General features: G+C 39.8%; 1 protein-coding gene across 1 annotated transcript in view; it reads left to right on the top strand.

Annotated features, from left to right (window-relative positions):
* The window catches only part of RPS6KA5 (ribosomal protein S6 kinase A5), a 193,398-nt gene extending 177,489 nt beyond the window's left edge, over nucleotides 1-15,909 (top strand). The window contains exon 17 of the mRNA XM_045807630.2: nucleotides 321-15,909. Coding sequence (XP_045663586.2) covers nucleotides 321-560 — 240 coding nt within the window. The 3' untranslated portion in view covers nucleotides 561-15,909. The remainder of the gene's footprint in view (nucleotides 1-320) is intronic.
* Nucleotides 15,910-16,697: the final 788 nt, after the last annotated feature.

Below are 16,697 nucleotides of genomic sequence, written 5' to 3'. Positions count from 1 at the left end.
CCAGAACTAGTAAAAGTAATGGGGGCTGAGAGGTTCGTGGTTTTTATGGAAAGGTAGCACTAACTTCTTCAAAAGATTTATGAGAATCCTAACCCCTGAACAGCCTGGCCGGTTTGATTTAAGCAGAGCCCTTGAGACTCTTCCCCGTGAGCTTCCGTACCCTGTCTGGAGGTTTGCAAATGCTTTTTTCAGGACCTTGTTCCCAGAGCAACTTGGAGCTGTGGTTGCTGACCGGAAGTTGTCTTCTGCCAGAAGTCCTAGCTGGCAAGAAAACTTCAATCCCTTGACCTTCACAGGGGCTCCCTTTCTTTCTCCGCTAGGCCTTTAACAAATACAAGAGAGAGGGGTTTTGCCTTCAGAATGTCGACAAGGCCCCTTTGGCGAAGAGACGGAAAATGAAGAAGACCAGCACGAGCACAGAGACGCGCAGCAGCTCTAGCGAAAGTTCTCACTCGTCCTCCTCTCACTCCCACGGGAAAACCACGCCCACGAAGACCCTGCAGCCCAGCAACCCCGCGGACTCCGGCAACCCAGACACGCTCTTCCAGTTCTCGGACTGAGTGGCGCGGGGACGGTAGGAGTGTCACCGATGACGACCCATCGCACCTTGAATGCCCTCAGCATGTGCCTGAGGTGATGTCTTACGCTTTTACAACCATGTCCTGTTGGTCTTTTTGGAATCTGCCTCTTAGGGAATTTTTTTCAGGAAAACCCAGTTGGTTATCCTTGTCCAAAAGCACTGGACAGCGAATGTTACTGTGAACAGAGCACCTGCTATACTGTTTAGCGACCTAGCACGATGCCATCAGACTGTTCTGGAAAGAGCAAAGGTGTCTATCTGTAAATCTAATTAGGGACTGGTTAGGTTTGAGCTGCTTACAGAGTGAGTCGTGGGTTTTCCAGAGCTCTGCCGGCAAGAGTCACTCATCCTGTGATGATGGCACCTTTTGCTTTGCCTTGTGGACAGCGTAGGTTTTTGAGATTTGCACCCCTCGAACAGGGATCGATCAGAGAAAACGGTCTGAGGGTTTTCAAAATGATTCTGTAGTGAATTGTATGTGTGGCGTACACTTATTTCTTGAGAGAGGATTTTAACTTATTGTCTTTATTTTATGGTTACTTACGATGGTAACCTGTTATTATTAATCTTTTTCTAAAAAGTAAAAAAAAAAAAGTACAGGAACTTAAGGTCCCACGCTCTGTACTCGGGATCCGTGTGAGATGCATGCTAAGCTACGTATGTTTTTAATTTTGCACTGCTCTTTCCTGGCGATTTGTTTTCATGGTTATTGCAAACTATTAAGGTACAGGTCTCTTTTAAGTAATATTGCACTTTATAAGAGACTACGAATAAAGCAAACTGTTTTATAAAGTGCACTGTTTAAAGCATATGTACTGCATTTTTGCCAGTTTTTCCATGATCCACTTTAAATTTGTCCTCACATCCCCCTTTCTACCTTGTCTGCGCCAGTGGAACGGGCGCAATCGTTAGCCACGTGGGCACCGACGAAGATCCGAAGGGCAAGTCTGCGAAACACTGTGCTTCCCTCGCACACTGTGCTGCGCTGCAGCGAGGCCCCTCCTGTGGCCGGACGTTCTGTACATAGTATTTTAGAATCATGACTATGACTTGTCTCGGAATCTTTCTGTTCAATTTTAAATCCAGAAAGCATATTTTATAAACTTATGCAGAGCACTTTTATTGCTCCAAAGTTCTGAATTCCTACAGGAAACAAGTGCTATGTGGTGAAGACATTTCACTGAAAGATTGCTGCATTTTCAGGCACAATTAATTCATTCCCTATGCAAAAAAAAGAAGTGATAGGATTTGTATGTTGTATTTTCTTTTCAAGCCATCACACGAAATGTCAGGACTGAGAAAAGTGATCTTTGCTATGTTTACAAGAATCATGCTTAAAAAGATAATGCCCGACCTGTTTATTTTATAATTTTTGTTAATGATAACCTCTTGAGCATTGGTTTGGAATTTGGGCATGATATTTATTTATTCCTTTCTTGAGATAATAGCAGCATTAATTTCAACTAGTTATGAATACTAAAAATATTGCGCTCTATGTAATAGTATATTTATTACTAAATCAATGTATATATTAATAGCACAGGCAAAAAATGGCAAATATTAAAATATTTTCAAAATATTGTATTATTCTGTTCACATTTTTGTCCACAGTGGTTATCGGAAGTAACTTTTTTATACTTTTCAGTGGCCAAGATGGCTCTATAATTCTCACGAGTCAGTGAAAGTTTTGTACCCCTAGCTTTCAGCCTTTCCTGGTAATGATGAGAAATCTTTACATGAATTATTACAACCTATAGCAAATTCACAGAATGTGATTCCATCCAGGCACAGCATTACAATAACCAAGAAAATGTCCACTTATATCTACAGTTATGTTGAATAGATTTGGAAACATCTAAGTTAACTCTTCAGGTCATTTTTTAAACTGTGCATCCTGGTAAGAAATACTAGTTATAAAGTATAAACTAAAGGGACTTTGTTGCTAATGGCAAATGATCCAGAAAAATAGTTGGTGTACCCTAAGGACCAATGATGTCATTGACTCCCAGAGAGTGAAATTGAGGGGTTTCCTTTTCATTTGTTCTTTTTTTTTTTTTTTTTAAAGATTTTATTTATTTATGTGACAGAGAGACAGCCAGCGAGAGAGGGAACACAGCAGGGGGAGTGGGAGAGGAAGAAGCAGGCTCATAGCGGAGGAGCCCGATGTGGGACTCGATCCCGGAACGCCGGGATCACGCCCTGAGCTGAAGGTAGACGCTTTAACGACTGCGCTACCCAGGCGCCCCTCGTTTGTTCTTCCGAAGGACCTGACAGAACATGGAATGGGTGAAAAGGCAGGCGGAGGATGAGGAGGAAGGAAAGAGAAGGCAAATCCATCACAGTGAGGCTCCCTGAATTACCTTTTGGAAGAATCTCAGAAAACACTCGGAGTGCCCCATTGTCAAATATCTTCATCCTCACCCTATCCCCCAATTCCAGAGACACAGCTCTGATGCCGAGTCTGTAGCACTTAGACTCTGTGCAAGCTGTTCATGGCTGGGGACTTGCACTTGGAAATTCACAAAGCTTTCACTGAGTCATAGCCGAGTAAACTAAAAAATGCTTCGTATGAAAATGTTCAATGAAAGGACTCTTTCTTAGTGTCAGGAGAGAAAAAGAAGTAGATCTATAAAAACCAAATGTATATGTTAAATTCTCTTTCTATAATATTAATTTTGGAGATAAGGCCAAGTCACCCCTCCCCCTTTTCCCTGCTTGATTTTATTTGCATGTAGTTTTCACACCATCATAGGTCCTGGTGCATCTATTTTACGACTACAGATGGCTGATTGAGGGTCAATGAGATAATAGAGGAAATACATTTTAAAAGGTGAGTTCCTTCTATTTCTTATGCCAGATCCTGTGGCTGACTGAGTTAAATTAGCTATTTTGAAATCCATGCATTCTTCCCAGCCTCTATAAAACAATGAGTCCGTGAACCCCCTGGAACCAAAAAACTCAAGCCGCCCAGAGTTAATGTCAACATGCTTGTTTGTGGTAGAGTTGCAGATTCACTTACCATGAAAAAACGCTTTTTAACGTTTCTCTATTGCTACCGATTTCTTAAATAACTGTGTAAAGACAACATGGAAAACACAAGGTAAGTTTTTTTAAAGAAGCCTATGAGGATACCAGTAACTATTTTTTAATAAGCGGATTTCTTTTGTATCTCACTTTACTTTTTTTTTAAGTATATCCTCAAGCACTTTATAAAAATATACAGTTGCTTATCTACTCATTCTCCTTGCCCCCATTTCAGACGCTGTTATTGCCATATTTATGAAGAGCGGCGTACCTCAGAATGGTGAAAGTCTCTAAATGACTGGTCCCCTTGTGCCTTCAACGACCTGATTACTTTGAGTATGCACCTGGGGCCAATAATAAGATCAAGATTTGGGTATTTGTTTTTTATCACACTTGTAGTATTCTTTAAGATCTAAATACGTAAGTTAAATTCTGATATGCCACTTACACCGTATCAAAATAATTGTCTTATAGAGGAATTATCGTAACATAATGAAATATCATACAATTATATATGACTTTTGGCCCTCAGATGTCCTTCACCATGACACCTGACTTCTGGCCTGTCATCACTTCTGTTCGCTACATGAATGGCCATCTGTACCCGATACCATTGTCTAGCAGTAAAAAGAATGTAGCAGGCTCTCACGAAATTTTGAATTGAAGTGCTAGTCATTCTAAAACTCAAAGAAAGGGAAAGTAATCAAAAGACAACAGAAGAAGTATGCATAAATAAATAGTTTAAGTCTCATCTAGCCAAAGGAAATAGCTGCTACAGCAACTTAGAGGTTTTAGTCACCGTCTGGTTAAGTGACTTCACTCCAAAGTTGTGACATTCTTTGGGGAGAATATGTTTCTTGAGAGCAGTTATTTAAATCCTGTGAGTCTGAGGACAACGTGTCTTATCAAGGGAGCAGTATCCTCCATCCTAAGAACATGGGGTTAGCTCTGTTCCACTTCTCATCCTCAGCATTTCTTTCTTCTGGGCTTTCAAGATCTCGCTTCTTGAGCCCTGTTATTTGGCCGCCCTGCTCTCTGTTACGTTAACTCAGTGAATGATGGTTCCCCAAGGGCGCTGTCCACCTTCTCGTTCATGAATTCGTGAATGAAGCAGGTGCCAGTATTTTACATTTTCCTACTAGCAGACAGAAAAGGAGTACGAAACTGAAGTATCTCCCAGTTCCATCTGTCTCCACTTGTTTGCACTCATCCAAATAGGTCCTGTTGTCTGCCAGCCATTTCCTTTCCTCGATGACTTCTGACCACATGGTAAAAGCTTGGTATTTTGTGTCTAGAAGACTTGGATGAAAAGACAGGATTCTTGGTAGTTACTCATCAGGCTTCATTTTCCTGGCGTATTTCCACGGGGATGGGTGGAAGGACATGTTGTGATATTTTTCTAGCGGGAGTGCTGCCTCAGTTATCAAGAGTTGAATGCTTCAGACAGGTCAAGCTGGTATTTACCACAGCGACTTCTCTGGAGCACAGGCAACTGGGAAGATACTCAGCCTTGTGTCATTTCCATCATTCTTTTCCATTGCTTTATAATTTTAATTTGTATGGTTTTATAAAATTGGTCTCTTCACTAAAACAATTTCCAGTTTCATCCTTGTTCCTTCCCATATGGAGGAGTTTTTATCTTTTCATTGATGTTTTAAAGCCCTGTACCAAGAGGGGCACCTGGATGGCACAGTCGGTTGAACTTCCGACTCTTGGTTTCGGATCAGGTCGTGATCTCAGGGTCACGAGATCGAGGCCCGTGTCGGGCTCTGCACTGAGCGGAGAGTCTGCATAAGATTGTCTCCCTCTGCCTCCACCCCTGCTGCTCATGCTAGCACACTCTCTCTCTAAAGAAAAAAAAACAAAAAAGCCCTGTACTAAGAAAGAAAGAAGGAAACAGAAAGAACAAACAAGTGTCATGACTTAGAAAAGGAAATTTATGAACAGAATACTATAGATTTATTTTTCTGCCATTTCTGCTTAATAGGTAGTTGGGAAAACCATTGTTTCTCTTGTTTTCTTTGTTTAAAATCCAGTTAGGTTAACGAACTTGACATTCTTAACTGCAGTTTTATTTTTAACTTTCTAAGAGGCTGATCACGGAGAATGTGCACTGTTGTGTTGAAAGGATGTGTGACAATTATCCTCATGAAGGACTTGCTGGCTATGGAGACATTCGATCATTCACAACAGTTTATTTTCAGTATATAGTGCTAGCCTATTTGCTAAGTTATAAATACCAGTAGAAGGAGAGATTAAATGTATATTCATTCTCGTTCTTCTGATGCATAAGGGCAATACGAAGATGCTACAGTACATATAAAGTTAATGCTTTAGTACTCGAGTTCTGAAAAATATCCCTAAGAACTTCAGAAGCAGAGGGAACCACATTTATACTTACCCAGGAGAATTGTTGACAGACTGGCATTTTAATGTATAGCGGGTGTACTTCTGTCTAAACGGATATGTATCCTTGGGTGTGGAATTGCTGAAAATAATCGAAACTTCAATAATCTACGTAACTATGTACATTCTTCCTCAGTTTACAGAAAGACAAGAATTTGTCTTCCTAGAAAGCAAATGGAATATAAAAAGATGAAAAACTTTGTTTTTCTTCTGGGTGAACAAGGAAAAGGCTAAGTGTAGTCCCACTACGGTTCAGCCAAGTGCCAGGCCGCCCATCGCCAAGCGTGGTGCCTTCACCGCCTGCCGTCATTGTGTTTCTCGCTGTGTTTTCTTGCTTTCCGGTTGTTCGCCTGCACATGGTAATGTCTCCCCACACTGATCCTTCCCTCACTGCTTCAGTACAGCCATGTATTGACTACTGTTGATAGACTGTAATTAAGATCGGAGAAGTACTTGATTAGGGCAGAGAAGGGAGCCCCGGGGATGAAACGTGTGTAGGAATAAGGAAATAAGGACACTGTGAGAAAGGGAGCAGCCCCACATCTTGGAGATGCAAACAATTGATAGGAACACGGAGAGGGCTACTTTATAAAAATGCCATGTCAGGAGCCATTTATAGAAATGTCTTTAATAATTTCATCTCCTGGTTGGAGAGGTGAACTTATTCAGCATGTCTATACAGGCTTGGTAAGGTAGTTATTTTTTCCTAGGGGGCCCATGGGATTGCTTTCTCCTCGCTGTTTCCCTACCCCCTCCCCAACTTTTCCTCTGGCCTTCTGTCGAGACCATTGCCATTCTGTGGTCAAAGAGAGCAATTCACATAGAGCATTAAGACTACATATAGGTAGCGATCATAGTCTTTAAAGTTTTTAATGCAGTATAGCTTATAACGTGCACAGATCTTAAGTGGTCAGCTCAACGTTTATGTACGTATCGCCCTTAAAACCATCCCCTAGATCAGGATGAGGCTCCCAGTCCGTACCCAGACTTACCCACTGTCCTCACTTCTGTCTCCACAGATCGTTTGCCTGTCCTTGATCTTCCTGTAAATGCAGTTGTAGTCTAGTCTTCTGTGTCTGGTTCGGTTTGATGATCCTGATCTGATGTCTGTGAAATGCACCGACGTTGTTGCCCGCAGCAAAAACAATAGTGCGCTCTTTGTCATTACTGTGTCTTCTTCCATCAGATGAGTGTATCCCCGTTTACTTATCCAGTCTACAGTTGATGGACGTTTGGGTTGTTGATAACTTTTAGCTTTGATGTCTAAAGCTGTCGTGAGCATTCCTGTGCCTACCTTTTGGTGGGTATGCGCATTCATTTCTCTTGGGTTTTTACATAAGAAGGAAGCTCACTGAATCGCAGGATGGATGTATATTTGGCTTAAAGGATATTGCCAAAGAGTTTACACTCCCACCGGACGACGTGTGAGGGTTGCGGTTCCTCTGCCTCCTCATCAGTCCTTGGTACATCAGCCTTTTCAGTGTTAGCCGCTCCGTCAAGGGTGTGTTTCATGGTGGTGGTAGGCATTCTGGCAAATGTGTATCCTATTGTGGTTTTAACGTGCACTTCTCTGAGAACTAATGATGAGTAGAACACCCTTGTATATCCTTATCAGCCGTTTGGGTATTCTCACTTGTCGAGTGCCTGTTCGAGTCACTTAACAAGTTTGTATTTCCTAGGTTGTCTGTCTTTTTCCTATTGATTTGAAAGTTCTTTGTATTTTATTGCTATGAGGGTTTTTTTTGTCTGGTATATTGTTATAAATCTCTTCTCTTTGGTTTGCTTTTTTGCTTTCCAATTGATGTCCTTTGATAACCAGAAAGTTCTAATTTTTATGAAGTTCAATATACCGGTTTTTATGGTGAATGATCTTTGTGCCCTGTTTCATCGGTCTTTACTATTATGCTTCTAAAGGCTTTATCGTTTCCCCTTCACGTTAGATCTGTGATCCATCTAGCACCGACATTTGTATATGGTGTGAGGTAATAGTCCAAGTTCACTTACTCCATGAGCATTCACTTCACTTAGCAGTGTCTTGAAAATCTCAGGGCATTGTAGTTATAATTTTTAGAGTCTTCCCTTCTGGTAATGTCAGATCTCTAACTTTGATTTTCTTCCAGATAGTCTTAGCAACTCTTCACCCTTTGCATTTCCATATTCATTTTAGAAACAAGTTGTCAGTTTTCTTGGGGAAGTTATCTATTAGGGTTTAATTGGTATGGCAATGGATATATAGATCCATTTCAGGAGAATTTATATCTTCTCAATTTTGAGTTTTGCAATCCTTAGACATGGTATATCTCTATTTACTTAGGTCTTTAATTTGTCTCAGTAGGGTTTTAAGATTTACATGGAGAGGTTAGATTTATTTTTAGATTGTTGATGTTTATATTTTATTTTCTATTTTTTGTTAGTATGTAGAAATATAATTGGTTGGGGTTTTTTTAGATTTTATTTATTTATTTTGAGAGAGAGTGTGTGTGTGTGAGTGGGGGGAGGGGCAGAGGTAGGGAGAGAATCTCAAGCAGACTCCATGCTGAGCATGGAGCTGGACGCGGGGCTCGATCTCACGACCATGAGATCATAGCCTAAGCTGCAGTCAAGAGTTGGACACTTAACCAACTGTACCACCCAGGCACCCCTATATTTGTTTTTTTATACTGCCTTTGCATCTAGCAACTTTACTAAATTCACTTTAATTATGCTAATTCTGTAGATCCTTTTGTATTTTCTTCATGTATACATTCGTATCTTCTATAAATAATGATAGTTTCATTTCTCCCTTTCCAGTTTTTCTTTTTTTCCCTTATTGAGTTGAATGTTGAATAGAAGTGGTGACAGCAAACTTCTTTGATTTGTTCCTGAACTCAAAATAAGAATTCAGTATTTTATCATTCAATATGATGTTTGCTGCAAATTTTTTAGGAGATACCACTTACCAAACTAAGGATTTTTTTATTCCTAGGTTTCTGAGAGTTTTAATTAAATGCTTTTTCTACCTCTATTGACATGATCATGTGGTTTTTCACTTTTGTTCTCATATAGTGATTAATTTCACTAATTGATTTTCAAATGTTGCATTCTTCGAACAAACCCCATTTGGTCATGGTGTATTATTTTTATATATCAGTGGATTCACTGTGCTAGTATTTTGCCCAAGATTTTTGGATTGTCTGATATTTGGAATATCTAGTCCATTTATAGTTCATGTGACTGTTGAATCCTGGTCCCACAGTTGGGTTTTCCATTCGTTCCACTTCCTCTTTGTTCCTCTGATTCTCCTTTTCTGCCTTTTTTGGAAGAAACCAAGTACTCTCTATTACCCATTTTTTTCCCTACCATGTTAGTGTATTGGAAATTTTTTAAAAAATTCATTTAGCAGTAAACTTGGAGGTTACAACACCCATCTTTGACTTACCACAGTCTACCTGAAGTTGATACATTGCTACTTCCCGGCAGTGTAAGAATTGTTTCACAGTGTAAATCTGTTCACCCCCTCCTTTCTTCTGTGTTGTTGTCATGTGTTTTACCTCTGTATTCTGTGTGTGTTTTAAACTTTACAACCCATTATTTTATTTATTATTATTATTACTACCATTATCTATTTTAAAGAATCGGTATTCAGTTTTGTTTACCCACATATTTACCCTTTCTGCTCTTTATTTTATTTCATCCTGCCTTCCCTTACTTCTATCTGGGATTGTTTTCATTATGCCTAGAGAACTCTCTCCCTCTTTTTTTAAAGATTTTATTTATTTGAGAGAGAGAGCATGAGCAAGGGGGAGGGACAGAAGGAGAAGCAGACTCCCTGCTGAGCAGGGAGCCCGACGTGGGGCTCGATCCCAGGACCCCGGGATCATGTCCTGAGCTGAAGACAGATGCTGAACCAACGGAACCTACCCAGCTGCCCCTGGAAAACTCTCTTTAGTATTTATTTTAGTGCCAGATCTGCTGCCCATGATTTCCCTAGCTTTTGAATTTTGAAACCTTCTTTTGCCTTTATTTCCTTTTCTAACACATTTATTGAGATACAATTCATGTAACATATTGTTCACCTGCTTAAAGTGTACAATTCATTGTTGCCTTTGTTTTTGAAGGATGTTTTTGCTGAGTATGAAATTCCGGGTTCAGCACTTCCAAGATGTCATCCCATTCTGTAAGTTCTGTGGAAACGTCAGCCATCAGTCTTACTGTTACACCTTTGAAGGTAATATGTCTTTTTTTCTCTGGTCACTTTGAAGATTCTGTCTTTGCCTTTGATTTTTAGCAGTTTGACTGTAACATACCTGTGTGTGGTTTCTCTATTTTCCCTAAGGATAGTAAACTTGTTTAAATCTTTTGATTGATGTTCTTCCTTAATTTTGGCAATTCTTAACCAGTCATTCTTCAAATAATTTTTCCAACCTATTGTCTCTTTCCTCTTTTCTAGAATTCTTCCAAACCTTCCATCATGTTCCATATGTATCTTACAGTCTTTCTGTGTTTTCCTGTTTCTTTCTCCCTGTTCTTCAATCTATGTAATTTTTACTGGTCTGTCTTCCAGTTCATTTATCCTCTGTTCTGCTAGATCTAATGAATTTTAATCTTAATTTCATATATTGTATTTTCAGATTTAAAATATTCATTGACTTTTTTTTATAGATTCCAGGTCTCTGCTGAAATTCTCAATCTTTTCCTCTCAATTCTTGAACATATTAATCAAAGGAATTTTGAAGTTCTTGTCTGATCAATCCAATGTCTGAATTACTCCGTATTGGCTGGTTGTATTATTCATACATATTTTCTTCTGGTAGTCAGTCATTTTGTCCTGTTTTCTAAGATCTCTCATGAGTTTGGCTGAATACTATACATTGTGTATTAAAGATCTTAGAGGCACTGCATGGAGTTATGTCCTTTCAAGATGGTTATGCTTTCTTCTGGCAGGTAGGTAGAGTGTAGGGAGATTACCACAATCCTCTTGAGGATTGACTTTAGACTTTGTAAGGGCGGGTTTCAGTTTTTGCCCTGACCCCTGCACCAAAAGTTCCGCACCAAGAGCTTCTCAAAGCTCTGCTCTCTTCAGCCTCACAGCTGCTGCTCTTTGCTGGGTTTCTGGAGGCCTCACCTGGTGCCCATGATTCAGGGATGGCAAACACCTCAAGGAAATAAAGTAATAGCATTTCTGGCTCACTTCCCTGAGGTTTCCTCCTCTCTGGGATTTTGCCCTTCAAGTCCTAGCTGCTTTAGCAGCCCAGACTCCAACCTTTGTCTCCTCAACCAGGTAGGATGACTGCTTTCTCCTGGGAACATATCCCCTGTGCCATGAATTTGCAGCGCCTTTTGAGAAGTCAGAATGAACGTGGAGCTCATACCAACGGGCTTCCCTTCTTACAGGGATTAGAGCTTCGTAGGGCTCCTGTGTGGGTTTGCTCCCTGGTGCTATTTTGCTTTCCTGTTGTTTTCAGGGGGAAAATCAGTTCAATTACAAGCTACTGTATTGTGGCCCAAAGCAGGAATCTGGTGGTAATCACTCTTAATCACCAAAGCCATTTCCCGCAGTGGCTTCTGGCAACGAGAACTTGGTTGTCATGAGTTCACGTAGGAGGGAGCCCAGTTTATTCACTTGTCTTTCACACACAGTTTTTGAGCTCCTACTCAGGCCAGCTATTGTTCTAGACGCAGGTAATACAGCAGTAAATAAGATTTCTGCCACTTTGCGAGGTAGAGCCTTTTATGTCATAGAAAGACTGGCCTACTAAAGGGTTTCTGTGCCGTGCTGGTACTATTTAAAGGCTTTTGCTTATGTGTGGGTGAGTGAGAGACAGACTGAGCTCAAGACCTTTAGGATGACAACACCTTCCTATTTTATACAAATATTTTTAGCCTTTAAAAAATTCTGCTGAGATTAACCCAGTTCACAATTCACACACAGTACGTCCATTCAAGGCCACCTTTTGAAAGCTAAGGTGTTATGCTTAATTCCCTATCTGTGAGTTTCTACCTCATACGGACAAGGCAAACACATGAAAGACCTACTTTGGAACAGAAATATATGACAATTCGAGCTAAAACTCCAAGAATTGATTCACGGAGAACAAACTTAGTTCTGAAAGCAAATCTTTCAATGAGCATCAACATGAGATCTCATCAGCCTACCTGTGGTTTCTCATTTTAGCTTCAGTTTTTAAAAAACATTTCACATGCTACAAACCACTTACTTATTAAGTGCTTTGAGATACTGGGAAAAATATGGCTTGGTTTTCCCAGTCTTCCGAACAGCTTGAATGTCACTGGTACCAAGAGAAAAATATAACCCGAGCACATGTTACTGTTAAGATACTGTGGTCAAATCAAGAATTTTACTTCTCTGTTCTTTGTTACGCTTTCCCACTTTAGAAACTTCACATATTCTGGGGAATGATAATTTGTAGTTCCAATTTTAATCCATTTTCATGTGATTAAAAGGCCGTCAAAGAACTAGAACATCCTATATAGAAGTTCCATAGAAGCTAGAGTACACACATGGGGCCAGACCAAGAATCTTGAGCACTGGTGGTTTGGTGTCCTTGGAATTACCATACTTTTGGAATGGTTTAAGAACTACCAGTTAAAATAGACAAAGCCAGACACAAAAGGCCACTTATTGTATAAGTTCATGTGTATGACATGTCCATAATAGGCATATCCACAGAGACAGAAAGTAGATTAGAGGTTTCCAGAGGATGGTAGGAGGGAGAGATGGGGAGTGACTGCTAATGCATATAGGTGATGCAAGTAGGTGATGTTTTGGGGTGATGAAAACGTTCTGGAATTAAATAGACTAATGGTTGTAGAGCATTGTAAAAGTACTCAAAACCACCGAATTGTACACCTAAAATGTTATTATATGAATGTTATCCTAATTTTTTAAAAATCTCACTCACCACACACACACACACACACACACACACACACACACAAATTCCCGGCTGTAAAAGATAGAGTTGTTTTGATGGAGCCAGTTCTAACACCTCGCTATTCTGAGAAGACCATCCCCACTTGTCATTTATTTGGTAGCGACTCTGAAGCATAATTAATATTATGGTTGGAAAATCTCCACTTATAAACAGAAATTAACTTTTGGGGGACAAAGTGAATGTGTTTCTTGCAGATAACACCAAAATTGCAGCCTAATAGAGAGGGCACCTCCCCTGGATCATATTTTTCCCTCTGCTCAGTGACATTTGGGAAGATCTCAAAGTGCTGCGTGTCTTAACAATGGTCTGTCCGGTTTACCGTTACTTGTGTCTCTGCTCTGAACGTCAATCTCTTGCTTTTGGCCTCTTTGTCTTCATGGGACCCCCAGGCTCTTGCTTTGCAGACATTTTTCTTTGGTGAGCACTTTTCTCAGATCTTTCTTATCTTATCAATATTAACTTTCGCTCAGAAGCTGGTTCATGTGTGCAGTTCACTGAAATATTAATTTATTTATTCAGGAAATCGTTTGGAGCTTTTGTCTTTTTCTCAAACCCCAGGAAGTCATGCCACTCGTGACTTTTCCATCTTACTAAGTAGTCAGAGGCTGTACCGTCTCCCTTACTCCACTGTATACGGTTAAAGTATCTTTATCCTCAGTAATTTATGTACACTCATTAACCATAAAAGTGTTATCGATATGAGGGAGAGCTTAGAAATTGTTTTATTCACCGATTGAGACATCACATGAAACTTTGCTTTTGTTTCGGGCAACAAAGAACCGCACTGAAGAAAAGTGATTAGACTTTGAAATTTTCAAAATGCTTTTACAGCCAATGTCAATAAAGTTGTTTCAAACTGCAAATTATTTCACCTAAAATCTTTATGTGGAGAGTATATGTTGTAGGGCGTTAAAATCAGTACTTGTTACACATGTTGAGTGGCAAATGTTTTGAAGGTATTTTTAAATAGTAACTGGCTATTGAAAATTCTTTCTTAAAGGGGCACGTGGCTGGCTCCGTCAGTGGAGCGTGTGTGACTTTTGATCTTGGGGTTGTGAGTTTGAGCCCCATGTTGGGTGCAGAGATGACTTTAAAATAAAATCTTAAAAAAATAAAATAAAAGGCATTTCAGAATCACTCAGTAAAATAAATATTTATCTTCCCGGTCCGTTCTTGTTTTAAAACATATATACCATTACACTAATGATACAATACAGTACTTACACTAACTCATACATTTTAGCTGTGCTTTGTTCTAAATATGTTAAGAAAGTTTTTTTGGGGGGGCGCCTGGGTGGCACAGCGGTTAAGCATCTGCCTTCGGCTCAGGGCGTGATCCCAGCGTTATGGGATTGAGCCCCACATCAGGCTCCTCCGCTATGAGCCTGCTTCTTCCTCTCCCACTCCCCCTGCTTGTGTTCCCTCTCTCGCTGGCTGTCTCTATCCTGTTGAATAAATAAATAAAATCTTTAAAAAAAAAAAAAAAACATATATACCATTACACTAATGATACAATACAGTACTTACACTAACTCATACATTTTAGCTGTGCTTTGTTCTAAATATGTTAAGAAAGTTTTTTTGGGGGGGCGCCTGGGTGGCACAGCGGTTAAGCGTCTGCCTTCGGCTCAGGGCGTGATCCCGGCGTTATGGGATCGAGCCCCACATCAGGCTCCTCTGCTATGAGCCTGCTTCTTCCTCTCCCACTCCCCCTGCTTGTGTTCCCTCTCTCGCTGGCTGTCTCTCTCTGTCAAATAAATAAATAAAATCTTTAAAAAAAAAAAAAAAGAAAGTTTTTTTTTTAAGATGTTATTTTTAAGTAATCTCCACATCTGGTGTGGGGCTGAAACTTCTTACAACCACGAGATCAAGAGTCGCACGCTTCACCAACCAAAGCAGCCAGATGCCCTAATTCTGATCAATCTTTTAGATATGGGAGTCAAGTCTACTGTCAAAGTATTCTGACTTTTTAATTTCAGCATCTTTGCTTTTGAGCCTAGCGTTAGCTTTCTAAAGTCAGAATTATCAAACCCTACTTACCTAAAAATTCAGAAAACTTGTTCCACTGATGTATCTAATGATACATTCAGTGAAAACCTTGAGGCTTTAGGAATTCTAATTAGAGTTTAAACTGACTTCTTTGTGCCCTATGGATATTATGAAACTTAAGATAAGTATTTGTGACTATTCTACTTAATGTATAGTCTTCATTATGTAGGCTTTTTCTTTTAATCGGTTTCTACACTGGTTTCGTGTTAAGTTTTTCAGATGTTAGCAGGCAGAGGGTTTTGTTTTAAATATGGTAGCATATTCAAAGATTATTAAAGTATTAGTTACAATGTCAGATTTTCATAATTGCATCATAAGTACTTAAAATGATCTGTCCTGCTGTGATCCTGCCTGTACTGGAATACTGTCTGGTATGAATGCTCGACCAACCAAAGGGGGTGACGTAGCTGTGTCGGTTTCTTTTAAAATGAAAACTACCGGGGCGCCTGGGGGGCTCAGTATGTTGAGCATCGACTCTTGATTTCAGCTCAGGTCATGATCTCGGAATGAGATGGAGCCCCGTGTGGGACTCTGCTCAGGGCAGAGTCTGCTTGTCCCTCTCCCTCCCCCTTTGCCCCTCCTCCATGCACTTTGTGTCTCTCTCACTCTAAAATAAATAAGTAAAATCTTAAAAAAAATAATAAAAAGCTTTGGATACGAGTAGTTCAAACTAGTAACGCCAGATTGGTCTCTGAAGGAATTAATACAGCTGTCACAGGTGACAACATTCCAGAGTTCCAGGATTATTTTAATGTAGATTTAAGGATGGTTAAATTTTGATTGAATATGAAGACTTCAGAGGGCCAACTTTCATGTATTTAAAACATCCATCGATAGTTGGTGTGAGGAAGACATTTTATTTACTTGGTTGACTTCATCTAGACATACATGTGATGCCTATTTTTTTTTTTATTATTGACTTCATTGTTGCTGCCTTAATGAGAAATTTTAGTTTGATTCGTCAACTCTTTCTGCTAGGTTTTGGATTTTTAAATTTTTTTTGTTTGCTTGGTTTGGGGTTTTTTTAGGGTGGCGGGTGGTGGTACCCTAAGAAGTTTCTGCAGTAGAAAATATCATGACACCATATATGTTCCTTATATAGTCGTGGCATTTAGAGGAGTTTTTCAAAGCTTATGCTGGGAGATGGGGAAGATAAGCAAAGCATCATGGCAAATTCTTCATTTTTCAGAGTAAATTCATCTTATGGATATAATGACAAGCACGTTTAGCACGTTCTGGTAACATGGCTTCTTTTCATTGTGATTGCTTTGCAAACTTAATAATGTTCCTCCCTGATGAGAGCCTGATTGGAACTGATTTTTGTTTAAAGATAAATATGTTTAATACGGAGAAAATAAAAGTTGCCCGTGTGCCTCTCACATGGCAAACTATAAATTAGCAGCACGCGACTGTAGCCTTGGACACCAACCATCCTAACAGCAGGCACGGCTGCGTTAAACTTGGCGTTTGACGCGGAACGTGTTTTCAGATCAGGGCTTTCCTCGGGTGGGTTTCCTGTGATTGGACTAATACATAAATATTTGCTCCTTTGGAGGCATTTAGACATTGGAAATTAATGATTTGCTTATGAACCACAGACTCAAGGAACAGTTTTAGATGACATTTCCATTCTTAACTTTTTTGCCAATGGACTGCTCAGGCATGACGCTCTGTTTCTATGTTCTAGGACTATTACTGAATAA

Source organism: Ursus americanus, chromosome 26, assembly GCF_024610735.1.
Source record: "Ursus americanus isolate L20-20 chromosome 26, mUrsAme1.1.p, whole genome shotgun sequence".
NCBI lineage: Eukaryota > Metazoa > Chordata > Mammalia > Carnivora > Ursidae > Ursus > Ursus americanus.
The sequence above is the reverse complement of the archived record's forward strand: the minus strand, read 5'-3'. Positions and strand labels throughout refer to the sequence as shown.